At 44.4% G+C, this 15517-nt stretch overlaps 1 protein-coding gene across 2 annotated transcripts; it reads right to left on the reverse strand.

The window, feature by feature from the left end:
- Positions 1–231: 231 nt before the first annotated feature.
- On the reverse strand, positions 232–15019 carry RCC1 (regulator of chromosome condensation 1). 2 transcript variants are annotated; one of them, XM_007439839.4, is made up of 11 exons: positions 14574–15019; positions 11785–11883; positions 9596–9665; positions 8593–8780; positions 7784–7963; positions 7561–7684; positions 6654–6776; positions 5402–5557; positions 4665–4784; positions 3632–3784; positions 232–1929 (listed from the first exon to the last, which is right to left on the reverse strand). In XM_007439839.4, exons 3-11 carry the CDS (start codon positions 9651–9653, stop codon positions 1757–1759), a joined length of 1275 nt encoding a protein of 424 aa, XP_007439901.2. In that variant the 5' UTR covers positions 9654–9665; positions 11785–11883; positions 14574–15019; the 3' UTR covers positions 232–1756. The 2 variants fall into 2 exon arrangements, with proteins under 2 accessions (XP_007439901.2, XP_087996253.1); XM_088140127.1 differs by lacking the exon at positions 14574–15019 and adding an exon at positions 14346–14490.
- Between the last annotated feature and the right edge of the window lie 498 nt (positions 15020–15517).

Raw genomic sequence — 15517 nt, forward strand, 5'->3', positions numbered from 1 at the left:
GGCAATTCCAGCTACAAAAACAGCAAAAAGATTCTAGAATTGCCAACAGCAGGGATGAAAGAACCGGGGCCCTTCCGAGGCTTTTGTACTCCAACCACCTCCAGCCTAAACCAGCATAAGCCAAGTCAGATGATGAAACCCATCATTTGGTATCTTTAGGGTGATAGGTTCCCTACCTTTGCTTTAGGCAATGCACCTTCAACTGCTCTACATAAGACACAAACACAGAACTATCAAAACTCAAATTTATTTCAAACGTTAGAATTTCACAGATTTGTGTTTCCTTGGCAAATGCTACCAAAGATATATTTTTCACTTTCCTTACCTCTCCAAATTTCCCCTCCCATGGGTTCCTGAGATTGCAGGAACTCCATATTTTAAAAAGACACCCTTTTCTAGAATTGCACAAATTATTCTAAATTTCAGCTGCAGTAGATGACAGAACACGGCTGGCATTTCAAAGGGCGTGGCAAAATGTCTCCATCTCAGTCTGCTTACTTCCCATGATCTAAAAATGGCTTTTCTTTGGCTGGTTTTACTCCTTCAGCTTTATTGAGGATTTCAACTGACATGGAGGTCCTTGGAACAAGCAGTTACATATATCTGTTAAGCTAAGTGAAAATATTGTTTAAAAGCATGCCCCCCAAGTTGGAGAAATCAATCTGCTATTCACCCAAGGCAGCTAACGAAGGAACACTTGAGAGAACTTGGAGTTGGTCTCCTAGATTCAAGGGTCTAATTTTTCCAAGAAAAAATAACCAGAGGTGTCTCTTTAAATATGGAAAACAGGATTTGTGGATGTCCCAGGCAGCACTGCGACACTGAAATCTGTGCTCACACTCAACGGTTCAGGAGATCAGCAGTTGCATCAACTGGAGTCACAATAAGAGCTCTCTAAGAAGACCCTGAGGAACTTCTCCAAAAGGAGAGATCTTCTACCCACCCTCCACTTAAGAACCCTGTTTCTCCCCCAACCACAAGATTCAGGAATTCAGATTCCCTGCTAGGATAAAGCGACTCCTTCCTGGAATAAGGGAAAATAAAACCAAATTGTGTCCTTTCGCTAAGGCATCCAACTTGAAGATGTGGTTATCTACATTGCTCCTCCCTTTCAACCAGCTTGTCCTTGGAGCATACTGGCTGGAGGTGATGGAGGTTGTAGTCTGCCTACATCGCCCTGACTCTTTAGGAAGTTACCTTGGTGGAAGAAACTGCACCCTCTGAAGGCTTTGGGTGTCATTCCAACTTGCTCTCCTGCTTCAGCCAGAAGAGGAAATGCAGTGGAAGAAGTAGCAGACTTTGCTACACTTAAAATGAAAAGGCCACAGGTCCTCACATAGATGCAAGCATTGTGATAGATAAAAACTTTTAAAAGGGAAGAATAAATAGCTAAGAACGTAGCAAAGGTGAAGTCCCAAACCTGGTGATGAATAGAACTGGGGCAAATTCCAGAAGATTCTGAAATGATTGATAAAAGCATGGAAAACAACTAGTGAAAGTAAAAATGGCAGAAAAGAGATTTTTAGACATTGATTCTTTTTTTTTTTTTTAAGGGTGGGAAGGCTTGTCTCCATTTCCAATTTGACACCACAAGATAAGCCGCTTTGGATTTAAACAAATTCCAGCATTCTGAAGAGTATTTTATCTCAGCTAATTTTCTTCTCCAAAGAAAAGCAGTCTTCAAAACCTGGCCCCAAAAGACTCAGACAGGGAGTGCCCCCTGGAGGGTTCCTGGTGGAACTGCAGGAACAGACTGTCAGCTCTGTTGGTCCTTGACGAGTAAGACCGTGTGCTGCCCTCCTGCTGTCACGGAGAGAACCCTGCGGTTCTCCAGCTGCTGGCCAGACATCTGAACAGGGCTCCAGACATCCTCTTCATCTCCTGTGGCAAGCTGGAGGTTTGACCCCATGCCCCAGGCAAAGGCGTGACCTACAGAGAGGTAGAATATGAAGGTCAAGAACAGTGAGCAGCCATTCCCTACCTAAGAGATGCATAGCTGATCGTCTTGGGTAATTCCTGCATATATCTGAGCTACTGAGGAACAGAAGTGAAGATGCTGGACATGGAACAAGGAGACCTGGGTTCACGCCAACCTTAGCCATGAAGCAACTTTGGGTCAATCACCCTTCATTAGATCAACATACATGTAGTCCTCGCTTACCGACTGCCTGGTTTAGCAACAGTTCAAAGTCATGACGGTGTAAAAGAAAAAACAACTTTGCGACCAATCCTTGCATTTACAACCGTTGCAGTGTCCCATGGTCACGACTCCCATTTGGGCACTTCGCAACCAGCACACCTTTACGACCGTCCTACAGTCATGTGATAACCATTCACATGCTTTGCAACCGGCTTGCGACAAGCAGTTAACAGAGAAAGTGGAAGTAAAATCCTAAGTTGTGTTCATGTGATATTTCATAATGACCAAATGGGTCGTGAGGTCGTAAGCCTGTTGTGGTCACATGATTTTCTGCTTTTCCGCAAGTTGCCAGTCCCAATTGTGGTCGCTAAGCGAGGACTACCTATATCTGACGGGGTGGTTGTTATGGGGAAAAAAATGAAGGAAGGGAATCTATGGGTGGGGTAGGTATCTAACAAATAATATTTGAGGGAAAAGGATCTGCAACCCAACAGTTATGGTGTTACAACCCCAGGATTTGAAGCAACATAGTAACCAAGGGTGGCAGATGCTAGGAATTGCTGGAATCTATAATATCTAGAAGGCCAGCAATTCTCAGCCAAGTTAGACACAGTGTAAGGATGCACTTCAATGATTTTACAAATACCTCATTTTATTCCAAAACAGACCCCAGTGCCAATAGCCTTACAGCTTTTCTAAGGAAGTTGAGCTTATTAGTATTTAACATCTCTATTATCTAGACATTTATAGAATCCTATTACTTCAAGTAACTATGAGAGTTTTAAAGTTAAGGTCTGCTTTTTAAATGTAGCTATGCTTCAAGTTTGCCACTGTACCGGTAGTCCTTCCTTAATGACTGCCCTGTTTAGCAACCATTCAAAGTTACGACAGCACTGAAAAAGTAACTTGACAACCAGTCCTTGCGACCATCACATCCTGTAGTCATGTGATTGCCATTTGAGCACTTCACAGACAGCTTCCGACAAGCAGAGTCAATGGAGAAGCCAAACGGTAAAACTGCAAGTCACAATCACGTCTCACTTAATGACCTGCGGTGACTCAGTTAATGACTGTGGCGGAAGTGAGCTCTTACATGATTGTTACATGATGTCTTGCTTAACCATGTCGCTTAGCGACAGAGCTACCAGTCAAATTGTGGTAGTTAAGCAAGGACTAGCTATGCACAAATACTTATTTTGGAGCTGCAGAAGAACATCCACTAGTGGGTTAGTATCAGACTAGGACTAAGGGGAACAGATTCAAATTCTCACTCAGTAAGTGTAACTCCGAGCCTAAACCTACCTTACAGGATTGTTGTGAGGATAAATAAAAGGAAAGGATGAGAGGCATGTATGCTCCTTTGAGAAAAGGCAGGATGCAAACGTAGTCATTAAAAATAAATCAACTGTTATTGCAGTAACTGAAAATAAACAACTTTTTCATGCAAGCCGCACAGTCAACACTCAGTTCTTCATATTTTCTCAGGCTTACCATCTTCTGTCACCGCATAGCCAACCCGTTCCCCACAGGCCACTGAAGATGATTTGGGCAACCCGGGGATGGCGGTAGGAGAGTTCTTCTCACCAACTCCTTTTCCTAGGCCCAGCATACCATAGTCTGCTCGCCCAAGACTATACACAGTGCCTGTTTGAAATTGGGAACCAATATCAGGAGAGAAAGAAAGAGAAAACATGTCCTGTTAAGAGAAGCCCAAATAAAGCCAACAACAGAGATATACAGAAGTATCCACAATACAAACTCTTCAAAGACTATACGACCAGCAACTGCTTGTCAGGAATTGTGTAGTGTGAAGATCCTTTCCATACCCAAATGAACAGAGGTTCATCCTAAGAAAGCTATCAACCCAATGCCACCAGAATCTTGCTGGCCCCCATTCCACTTTGGCTAGGTTCACCTATTGTACTGCGCCATAAAGTTATCTGTTTCATTTTGGCTTAGCACTATGCTTCAGCGAAGCCTACAAGCACCTCTCCTCCATCCTTCCAAATCACAGAATCAGAGATAGAAGAGGTCCTCCAGCTGAACCCCCTGCTCAGGATAGGATCCACTATAGCACGTTTGATAGATGACCTCCAGCAAAGCAGAATCACCAATTCACATGGTAGTCTGTTCCTGTACAGCCAGAAGCTCCTCCTGACATCTACCCTCAACCTTCTTCCTTACAGTTTTAATCTCCTGGTTCCGGTCCTGCCCTCTGGGACAACACAGAATAAGTCCATTCCCTTTTCTATATGACAGCCCTTCAGATATTTGAATATTGCTATAATATCAACCCTCAGTCATCTTTTCTATAGATCAGTCATGCCCAGATCCTTTAGCTGTTTCTCATAAGGCTTGGTTGCCAGATCCCTCACCATCTTGGTAGCCCACTTCTGAACACACTCTACTTAGTCACGCTCTTTCTGAACTGTGGTTCCCAGATCTGGACAGAGTGTCCTAGGTGGAACCTGACCAGGGAAGAGCAGTGAAACTACTGCTTCCTATGAATCTGCAACAGACCCACCTTCTGAATCCAGACACACAGTGTGATGCTGCCCAGCAGAGAACTCAACCCACGATCGGGTGGAATTCTTAAATGCTGTCAGAATCTTTGGAGAATAATAGGTCTCAATTTCTTGGGAACCTGGGGGGATATAAAAGCAAATTCAAGGAAATTAATTCAGTAATAACAGCAGCCCACTCCCATTTTAGGTCTGTTTTGCTACAGGTGATCAGAAACTGTGTATCAGCAACAAGCAATGGAACTAACCCTAACCCAGGATGTTGTCAGAGGAGGGACAAAGCATTCTTTCCACCCTCTGTGCCTAGCACTGAAACTCCTGCCTCCCTGCCCAACATCAAAATCAGAGCAACAATGAAAGGCATTTTCATCACAAATTTCATAAACAATAATATCATTCTGTTTTCCTATTCATCAGATACAAGAAAACCATCTTCTTCCCCTGAATTATTTAGGATCATAAGGTCCCCAGAGATCACCTCATCTCACCATGAGTATTTTGGACACCTCCTGTATCCCATCAACCTGAATGGCAACGAGGCTCTCCTCACCGTTTTTGGGATCATAAGATCCTTGAAGATTGGATCATCTCAAAATAAGAAGCAAGGCATATTAAGCCCTTCTAGCCTACAGAAAGCACCCACTGATTTGGGATCATAAAGTCCTTGGAGACACGTTCATCTCACCATGAGGACACTGGGTATATCCCAAATCCTATGGGACCATAAACATCAACTCACCCAACTGGTAATAATTGGAGAGGCCAAACCCAACAACGTGTCCCTCCTGGGTGATGGCAATAGTGGAGTAAGAGCCACAAAAGACATCCTTGATGTTTCCTTTGGTCTTACAGCCTCTCTGCTTTATGGTGACCACTTGGGGGAGCAACAGCCGCTCTGGAGGAAGAGTGGGAAGAAGCTTAGGAAGAGTCAAGTCAATATTCATTCATTATATTTCATTAAGGATGAAGATCTGACTTTCTGATGCTTAGGTACCACTTGCATGGCAAACAATAAAGAAAAGTATAATCACATTCAGACATAGAAGGCAAAAAATGCAACAAGACAAATTCAGTAGATAAAACTGATCCATCCAATAAACTAAACAGCTGCTGAATCAAGTTCTTTGCTGTTACAGTGAAACACTGTAAGAGAATATCAACTAAATATCACTGATACATGAGGTCACAGCGGACTTTTCGGCCTCAGTCAACTAGACCTTCTCCTTGAGAGGGATTCAGAAAAGGGTCTCTGATAAGTGTTTGGTTAGACTGCAGGCAAGCGACTTTAAAAGTAAGTTTCTAAAGTAACCTAAATCTAACCCACTTAGATCTTCAAAGGTGATGCCACCACTTTGAGTAGTAACCCATGAAGTCCTCGGAGGACAGATATGAGAGTATACACAACCACCAGCATTCCTGGCTGCTTCAGCATTTTATCTTGCAAATTTCGAGGAAGTCTTCAAAGGAAGCTCGAAGTACACTGTAATGTTCAGATGTAACACTAATGCATCACTCCTAGCTACAGTTTCCTCCAGAACATCCAGGAGCAAAGATGAGTCTACAAATCTGATTATTCAGGCAGAATGTGGTTCCATTGAGCTTGGCTGAATTCCTATTTCACAGTCTGCCTCCTGCAAGGATCATCCCTATCTTGTCTGGTTTGAACAACTTATTAGGCTTTATCATCACTTCCAATCATGGATTCTTGTAGGAGGATACTGGAGAGAGCTTTCCTCCCTTTGCTACACATCCCCCAAAACTTCTGCGGTTGGCTCCAATCCCTTCAAGCTAACCCCTATGCAATGTAAGATTCTGGCAATGCTTTCTGAGAGCAAATAGAAATGAATTGCTGCAAAGGAGAATGCTACCCCATTCTCTTACCCCTATCTATCATTGCCCATCTCCACTCAAGACAGCTCCTCAGGACTTGTCCCAAGCACTCCCAGATTGCCCCCAAGCAAAGGAATTAAATGCAGCGCTGAACAACTCACCCAAACCCCGTCTTCCTCCTCGGACAACAAAAATTTGGGGTACACGTCCCAGCTGGCCGTTGTCTCCACATCCACAGGTGTAAAGGTTGCCCGTACTGGACACTAGGGCTAAGTGATGGCTCCCTGAAAAGAGGACGAACTGCTTCGTCTGTGGTTCAGGAATTCCCCCCAAAATTATATCTCTGATGACTAAAGATGTAATTGTGATGGGACCCTGAATTGTATATACTCCAAAAATATGGAATCTGATGTTTTATGAAGGGGCTCGGAAAGAGAGCCATCTTACATGGATGGGAAGAAATGTACACTTCAGCTGTTAAAGAACAGATCCAGGAGACGTGTTCTCTATTGTTTTTTGAAGGGTTTTTGTACTGTAAAAATGAGAACTTGGAGCAGTATGTTCCTACATGATCTAGATTTAATAATATGTTAAAAGATTAAACTAGTATTATATGGTCCTTTTTTAGTTAATTTTAATCACCATTATGCATATTTTTTCTGACTGTATTACCACCATTGTATTATTTTTATCTTTGTTACATTTCACTAATAAATAAAAAAGAGTTTAAAAAATTATCTCTCCACCTCCCCCTTGTCAGGGGGCAATCCTGAACTAGACAGTTGACCCCTGTCCTTTTTCAAAATCGATATATGAGGGAATGCTGTCTTTTTAAAAATGTTACTCAATGGAAGGTAAACCCAGCTATACATCAGCCACTTACTAGGTTCATGAATTTACTACGCCATCTCAACATTTGTTCATTTGGGGGTTAGTTGAAGGTATGAACCCACCGTTAGAGCTGCATGTTGCATGGGAAGCAGACCAACATGACTTGCTTGCTTGGCAACCCTGGTTTTAAAAATTCCTAGTTTGGTGAGAAATATGAATGTAGCCAGGGTCACTCACCAGAGGCAATTTTAACAACTGGGACATCCAGCTGCAGTTCCACTGGGAACAAGCTGCCGCTGGTGGACTCCAAACCCTCTTCACCTTTCACAGGAGCCAGCAAGCCAATAACGCCATTTTCATCCTAAGAAGATGAAGATGTATAAGAGAAAGAGATGATGGACAACCCAAACAAGGAAGCCAAACATGACAGATGTTCTCCCAAGCAAACCAGGTAACTTACCCGGAAAGCACCCCAAATGAAGACATGCCCATCTTCTGTCAATGCTGCTGTGTGACTGTCCCCAGCAGACACCTGCACCACCTTCTCCTTCAGATCGACCAAGCCTGGCACAGAGTCAGACCCTTCCTCTGAAGTGTCCCTCCCCAGGGCCCCCTCGTCATTGCAGCCAAAGGTGTAGATCTGGAAGGAGAGAATGTGTCACAGTGGAAAACAAAATTCAGAAGGAAGCCCAGGAATAGAACTTCCACAGTTTGTCAGTTGTGAGACAACCTATCAGCCTAAACAGGAAGAGGAAACCCTTAAAGTAGCTTCACTAATGGGTAGCAGTTATGGAAGATGATTAGCATTATTGATTTGTCCATTTTGGGGCTTAAGGCAAAACACATCAGAACTGTTCAAATCTGGCAAGGAATCCAAGGTTTCCATTCCCTGAAGAAAAGTGGTCATCTGCTTCAGCTCTCTCTCAAACTCAAGAGCACAGAGAGGTGATTGGAAGCATCAAGTTCCATTTTTAAGCAAGTTCAATTCTACTTCAAATTCCAAAACCAGGAAATGGAGATTTGATTACCACACAGCAGGTGAGAAAAGAATCTAAGATCAAGCCATATGTTTGTAGGAAGGCAGACATTCACATTAGTTAGGTTGGCCTTCTTGGTGGTGGCCCCAAAATCTTGGAATTATTTTTCTTAGTAGCTTATGCCTCTAAGAGAATACTAGGTTCAGGAAAGTCTTTAGAAAGTAGTGTAATTTAAGCACACTATGCTCATAACAAAGTATTCCATAGGAAACCAAGGTATTTTTTGACTCACTTTGCCTGTTTCGGTGAGACACACTGTATGAACTCCTCCTGCCTCAGCCTGGATGATTTTCTCAGGGAGCTGCACCAGGGCAGGCCTCTTCCGTGCCAGCACATCTGGTCCAAGGCCCAACTGTCCAAGATCACCTTGCCCCAGGGTCAACACCAGACCTGGCCCACTTTGGTGTGATGGATGGCTAACTGGATAAGAGCAGGAGGAAGGGACACAAAAGAGAAAGCAACATATCCAAATTCAGTCTGAGAGCTTAAGATTGTAGACTTGAATATTTAAGTGGAATGTCCCCTAAACCAGGTGGAGCATATTCTACACAGGGTATGCTCTATGCTCTCTACACACACTAGCACTGTGATTAACCTACAAAGTTCTGCTGTTGCAGGGCACAATTAAGACACAAGATGATGGGTCCCTGCCCCAAAGATTTTACCTTCTGAACCCTAAGTTAGGGAGAAACCAAAACAAAGGGGAAGGGTTGAAATCTCAAACATCTGAAAACAGCAGGTCGCCCACCACTGTACTAAACCTATGTTGGGTAAGGAGGTGGCTGCCTGTTGAAAAGCATACTTGGGGCAAAGCAGCAGATTGGCATACCCCTCGAGATTAAAAATAAAAATAAAAGGATGTGCTCATTTTCACAGTATTTACCAAGTTTACCTGCATTCAGACATGCAGAGGAAAGGAACCCTTTGAAGCAAGTAAAATCACAATTCAAAGCAGTGTTTCTCAACCTTGGCACCTTGAAGATGGGTGGACTTCAACTCCCAGAATTCCCCAGCCAGCCATGCTGGCTGGGGAATTCTGGGAGTTGAAGTCCACCCATCTTCAAGGTGCCAAGGTTGAGAAACACTGACCCAAAGAAACACCTTCCCAACATGCTGACATTGTTCATAGTTAACAGTGGTTTGGTAAACAACGACAACTGTATGATAAGATTGGAACTTTTGTGTCTCCAAAATGTTTGGAACTGAGCAATATTCCCAAGCAAGGGGCATCTCACCTTTGGTCCGTTTCGCTTTCAGAATGTCATCTTTTTCTAATACCCGTTTTCTTGGCATGTTTCTTTAAAGCTGGGGGGGCGGGGCAGGGAAGAGGGAAAGAAAAGGAGAACAGATCTCAATTAAATAAAACTCAATATGTTAAATTCAAATCAACATTTCATTAGAGCTGATGGTAGAAATGCCAGCACAAAGGTAGAAAAGAATACAATTTAAAATAATACTAATGTAAAATAATATAATATATAGGAATAGTAAGCAAAAAGCAAGTCAGAAAAATCTTCAGTTTAAAAGAAATGCATTCATTGGAGGAACAGGGTGGCGAAGTAAAAGCACCTATCAGCATTCTCTATTATCTTGCTAATTTTTTCATTTATCACTTATTCTGTCCTATTTTATTGGCTCCGACAATTAACTGCATACAGCCAGCCCTTAACTATTACAAGTTGAGAACTTTATTTACATTCCTCCATATAAAAAAGATAATATGATGGGAATAAAAAAATATTTTAAAATAAAAGTTATACCTATTAACTACTATAGAACAAAGAAGAATGTTTTAACAGCAGCTGTACAAATACAATTGAGTTTACTATCTATATACCATCAGGAAGGCTATTATCTAGTAGCACCCTGCAAATTTGAAACGCTGCTAAGTATGGCAATGCTGTATGTTATAAAAGAATTACTGTCAGACTGTAGAAAAATCAAATTAAATTGGCTTGAGTGATATAGAATTGAGCATATCACTATAAAACTGACCATAAAAGACCAAATCTAATTTGATTTTTTTCAATTTAGGCACTGCCCGACTCCAAACTGACTCTGGATGGTATACAATAAAACCAAACAAAATAAAAAATACAACATAATAAAATTATGAAAGAAAAGGAATAAAGAACGAGAATTAATGGTGAGTCCTGCTAGCAATACCCACACCCACAAATAAATATGGAAGTGGCCCCAATCACCCTAACCCAAGGCCAGGGCTTTAGGGCTGTAATGGGATGTAAGAATGACCTTGGGAGACTGGAGGAAGAGACGCGGCCTGGACAACTGCCAGGCAAGAGAGATCTCAGCCCACAGAAGGAAAGGGGGTGTGGGAAGCATCTCAGAAGGGATCCTCCCTGGTTTTCTGGAGAGTAAAAGGAAAGGAGGGGAGAAATACTTTCAGTCTTGCAAGACTCTGTCACTGTAACCTTACAAGAAAGGTAGTGATAGTGTAATGGAAGGCTTGAGCGAGGAAGATACTGGAATGGAGGATCAAGGTTATCAGGAGGGAGGAGGGACATTCCAGAGCAAGAGCTTTCTCAGTCCACAGCAAGAGGAAAAGGATGAGGCTGGATGAGGATGAGGCTAGTCTCTCACGGGGTATATCCACTAGTGGCTTTAGCACAGGTTTAGCCTGGCGAAGTTCTGTCTCTTAGGAGCGAGCTAAGAAAGGAACTATATTGGGCTGGACTGTCTCATCGTTGTTCTTGGGCTGGAATGCCCCCCTCCCTCCTGATAACCTTGATCCTCCATTCCAGTATCTTCCTCGCTCAAGCCTTCCATTACACTGTCACTACCTTTCTTGTAAGGTTACAGTGACAGAGTCTTGCAGATAGTACTCATGGTTTGGGCTTCTCGTCTGAAATACCTCAAAGGGCTGAAGGGCTTTCCAGAACGCCATGAGGGTGGGAGCCATCCGGATCTCAGGGGGGAACCTCATTGCAGAGGGCAGGCACGACAGAGTGACACCATTTAATTGAAAGGACCCAGAATGCGCCCACCCTGTTGGCTCACACTGGCCAGGCGGATCCCACAGGAGATAGGCAGTCCCTCGGATAACCAGGCCCCATCCTGTGTAGGGCTTTATTGGTGCTAACCAGTACCTTGAATCGCACCCAGAAGCACACTGGCAACCAGTGCAGCTTGCAAGCTCAGATGCTCAATTGACTCAATCTGTCTGCCACTAAATGGGCATAAATGGTCTTTCTCTTTTCCAGTGACAACTAAGAGCGAGCAGAATTCTTAAGAGCGTGCACTCTGCACATCAAACAGAAACAAATCGGGCCATATCCCCTCCTGTCTTAAAACTGAAATTGCTCAGTGATAGAAGCAATTTTAGTAGTCAAAGCCTTCCTTTGTTTCACATCTCCTGATACTATTTGCAAAGAATCCTCGAAAACAGAAAAGTATTGTTACTTACACACGCGCGCGCACCCTCACAAACCCAGCGTGCCGCTGCCTTAGGGCCACCTGCTCAGTCCTCTCAAGAGATTGGCTACGCTTGGAAAATTCATGGACTCTTAAAATAATAAATAAAGCAAAAGAAAGATCAGAACATGATTCAGAAATGCTTACGGTTAACTCACCCCCCAAATTCATGAACAGAAGTATGATTAATAACTGATTTAGAGGAACAAACATCAATTTTGGTCAAGCAGGAATCTGGCTTGGTATACTTTATGCCACTTTTGATCTGAGCAGGACGGTCCCAAAGTTGTACACACAACTCACTTATACCAGTGTCTAGTTCACAAATAACCTTGTAAAAATTCAATTCCATTCCACACCGGAATCAAGATAGTAATGGGCCCTGGACAAAGAATTCTTATTCTCAGCTTGATTCCACCTGTCACACAGCTGTTGAAGACACAGGAATTCTGCTAGGAAAGAAACAAAGATATTCTCTATCTGCAAATGAGTTGATTGCAAACGTACCAAACTATGGTTGGGAGGCCAAACTACTTAAATTATTTCCCTCCAGGTTCTCATGTCATCTTTGCTATCAACTGATAGTAGCATAACTTTTTCTTAAGGGACACCACATTGCAACCTTTGGCTGATAAATGTGGCTATAATTTTACGGTGTGTGGTTCATGTTCTTGAGAAGGACCAGAACCACATTCAGGCAAATGTCCCCATCCCCCTTGTCTTTTCTTGTTAAAGAGATGGCCGGTCTAGCTAATCCAAGGACTGTCCTTCTGGATGGACAACTCCTTTCCATTCTACAATCCTTAACATGATTACATCACCCACCTTCAAGGAGTGAAGAACCCATCATTCTTCACGTTGTCCATTTTATCCCCAGCCTATCCTCTTAGATAGGTTAAGCTCAGAGAAAGAAAATGGCTGAATCAAGATTGGGACCTGGATAAGAGTAAGGAATTGGACCCAATTCCCAATACAAAAGTCATACGTTACATTAGGTTCCTTTTACGCAGAGACACTTCTATATGGAAATTTTGTAGGGAACGCAGATGTTTCACTACTTAGCTACAGCCACGTGAAAAATACACATGATTTGTTCTGCTGAAAACAGAAAATCTGTCCTCAGTCCTATGGCAGTACTAACACTCTGTGTCTTTCTTCCCTTCCCCACAACTGTCAACTACTGCAACTTATACATGGCTCCAGCAATGGCTATCACTGTCTTTTGTGGTAGTTAGCTAATATGTGGAAGTGGGTTATGGTGTTTCTGTGGGACTCCCGAGCCCCCCTTACCCCATGCCTTCGCAGAGGAAAGATCCTCCCTTAGAGAGAGTATGGAGGGCTGCTTCAGTGTAATGTAATGGCAGCACATCCGAGAAACTTAGGAAGGGGGGTGGGATTTTAAGGCCATAGACATTCTCTTGGCCCATACCGATCACAATGCCTTTATGTCCATATGCAACACTCAAGGGCAAGTCCCACAACTCGTGAAATGGCCACAATTAATCTAACAATCAAGCAGAGATGAGAGCATTACACCAGGAAGAGCTCAACAATCAAGCAAGATTCTTGCTTGATCTGGGAGGCTGTGACCCCACACTAGGGTTTGGGTGGAAGTAAACCCACTGGATCCAAGTGGGACTGCCTCATCAGTCTCCACCAGTTTTGGTTAACCTGGTGGTCTCCCAGGTAGGTAGGCCCTCAACTCCAATCCCCTACAGCAAGGGTCCCCGAAGTGGTCGATATCAACCCCCAAGAGTCGATGTGACTATCCAAGAGGTCAATATTATTTATTAGCAGTTGTGGTACTATTAGTTAAAGTCGTACTTATTAAATTATTCTCATATAATAAATGTTGGGGGATTGATGAACAATCCGAAACTTCATGAAGGGGTTGATGAGCTGAAGACTTGGGGGATCCCTGCTTTATGGGAACCATAGACCACCACCTCTAGAGCAGTGTTTTTCCAGCCTGACAACTTTAAGATGGCTGGAATTCTGGGAGTTCAAGTCCACCCATCTTAAAGTAACCAAGTTGGAAAAACACTGCTCTAGAACAGTGTTTCTCAACCTTGGGAACTTTAAGAAGGGTGGACTTCAACTCCCAGAATTCCCCAGCCAGGCTGGCTGGGGAATTCTGGGAATTGAAGTCCACCCTTCTTAAAGTTCCCAAGGTTGAGAAACACTGCTCTGGAGGATACTGAGTCAAAAAAGCCTACCAGATCAGTCTGCCCAGCTTCCCACTCATTCTTATTTTAAAATGAGGAAGAAAACCGGCACCCTTGAAAGTCTGTTCTCAACCCTACGGCATTGCTACTGCTCTTTTTCTTTCTCCTCTTTCCCACCCCTGTCAAGGAAGCCGCCCGCATTTTGAATTTCCCGCCTGGGCCTCCCTTCCCGGGAAAGGAAGGAAGGAAGGAAGGAAAGGGAGGAGGGCGAGCAAGCGGTCCCCCACGCGCCAGGCTCCACCGCGACGGCCCCCTTTCCTTTCCCCCAGCTCCCTCGGAGCGCGGTCCGCCCCCCCCCCGCGCCTGCTTTAGAACGTAAAGTTGTTACTTGGCGTTCCATCCGCAGAACGTTCGCCGGCGGCGCGTTCCCCAAACCACGTGGGCCAGGACTGGGCCCGCTCTAACTTAAGCGATCGGCAATCTTGGGATGGGGGGGCGGAGAGAGGGAGGAAAAAAAATATATTCCCCCTCCCTCCCCCCCCCGGCCTGGGTCAACTCTTGCCTGCAGTTATTCCCCTGCTCCCCTCCCCATGCCGTCCTCCCCCGGCCAACTCACCTCGTTCTTTACCTACGCGCCGCCCCCCCTTGAAAGTCTGGCAAAGGTTCTCTTCGTCTCTTTCTCGACTTCCCCCGGCCTGATCCGGAGGTGCATGCGCACTGGCCGCAGATGCCATTGGCCGCGCAGGAGGCGAAGCGCCCCCTACAGCCTGAAGCCTCCCGAAAGGGTGCAGAGGCGACGCGAGAGACCGGCGGGGGACAAGGACGTCCCCGCTGCTGTTCTTCGCAATCACGGTTTCTTTGCTTTTGAGGAAGGGGGATCCCTGAAAGCCGTTAATGCGCAACTTGCTAGCCAGCGGTCGTAAGTAAACTGCAAGCAGATCGCGATGGACGCCGGAACGGGTTTGCACCACAGGCTAAACCAGGTTCGTTGCAGATCTTCGGACGTAGGTGCAGGCTGGCTAGTGCTGGCTACCCTGTGGCTTAACGTGTTGGGCTAACCCATGACTTCAACGAAGTGTTTCTCAACCTCGGCCACTTTAAGATGTGTGGACTTCAACTCCCAGAATTCCCCAGCCAGCGATGCTGGCTGGGGAATTCTGGGAGTTGAAGTCCACACATCTTAAAGTGGCCGAGGTTGAGAATCACTGCAACGTATTATGCAAACCTAGACCTTGGCTAGTAATCAGGAAAAGCGCACGGCGTGAAGACAGCCAGCTTACCACGTCTTTGCAACCTCGGTACTTCTGCTTTACTTTCCCTCTCCAACCCGCACAATCCGTGTCCATCCAGGAGCCTCTCGACTTCCAGGAGATTCAAGTCAAGGTCCAATTCAGCCTCACAATTGCACTCCTGGATGTTTGCACTCTGGGTATAAACTGCCCCCAAGGTCACTGCCTTCCTGTGCGATAATTCTCGGCAAGCTTTTTTGCCATTACTGTATTTAATTTTCCCTACAAAAAATGGGGGAAATGTCTCACTGGACCAGATGAAAACTGGGCT

This window comes from Python bivittatus, unplaced genomic scaffold, assembly GCF_059951505.1.
Source record: "Python bivittatus isolate LINGU-HERP-01145 unplaced genomic scaffold, Pbiv_v1 ctg000310_np1212, whole genome shotgun sequence".
Taxonomy (NCBI): Eukaryota; Metazoa; Chordata; class Lepidosauria; order Squamata; family Pythonidae; genus Python; species Python bivittatus.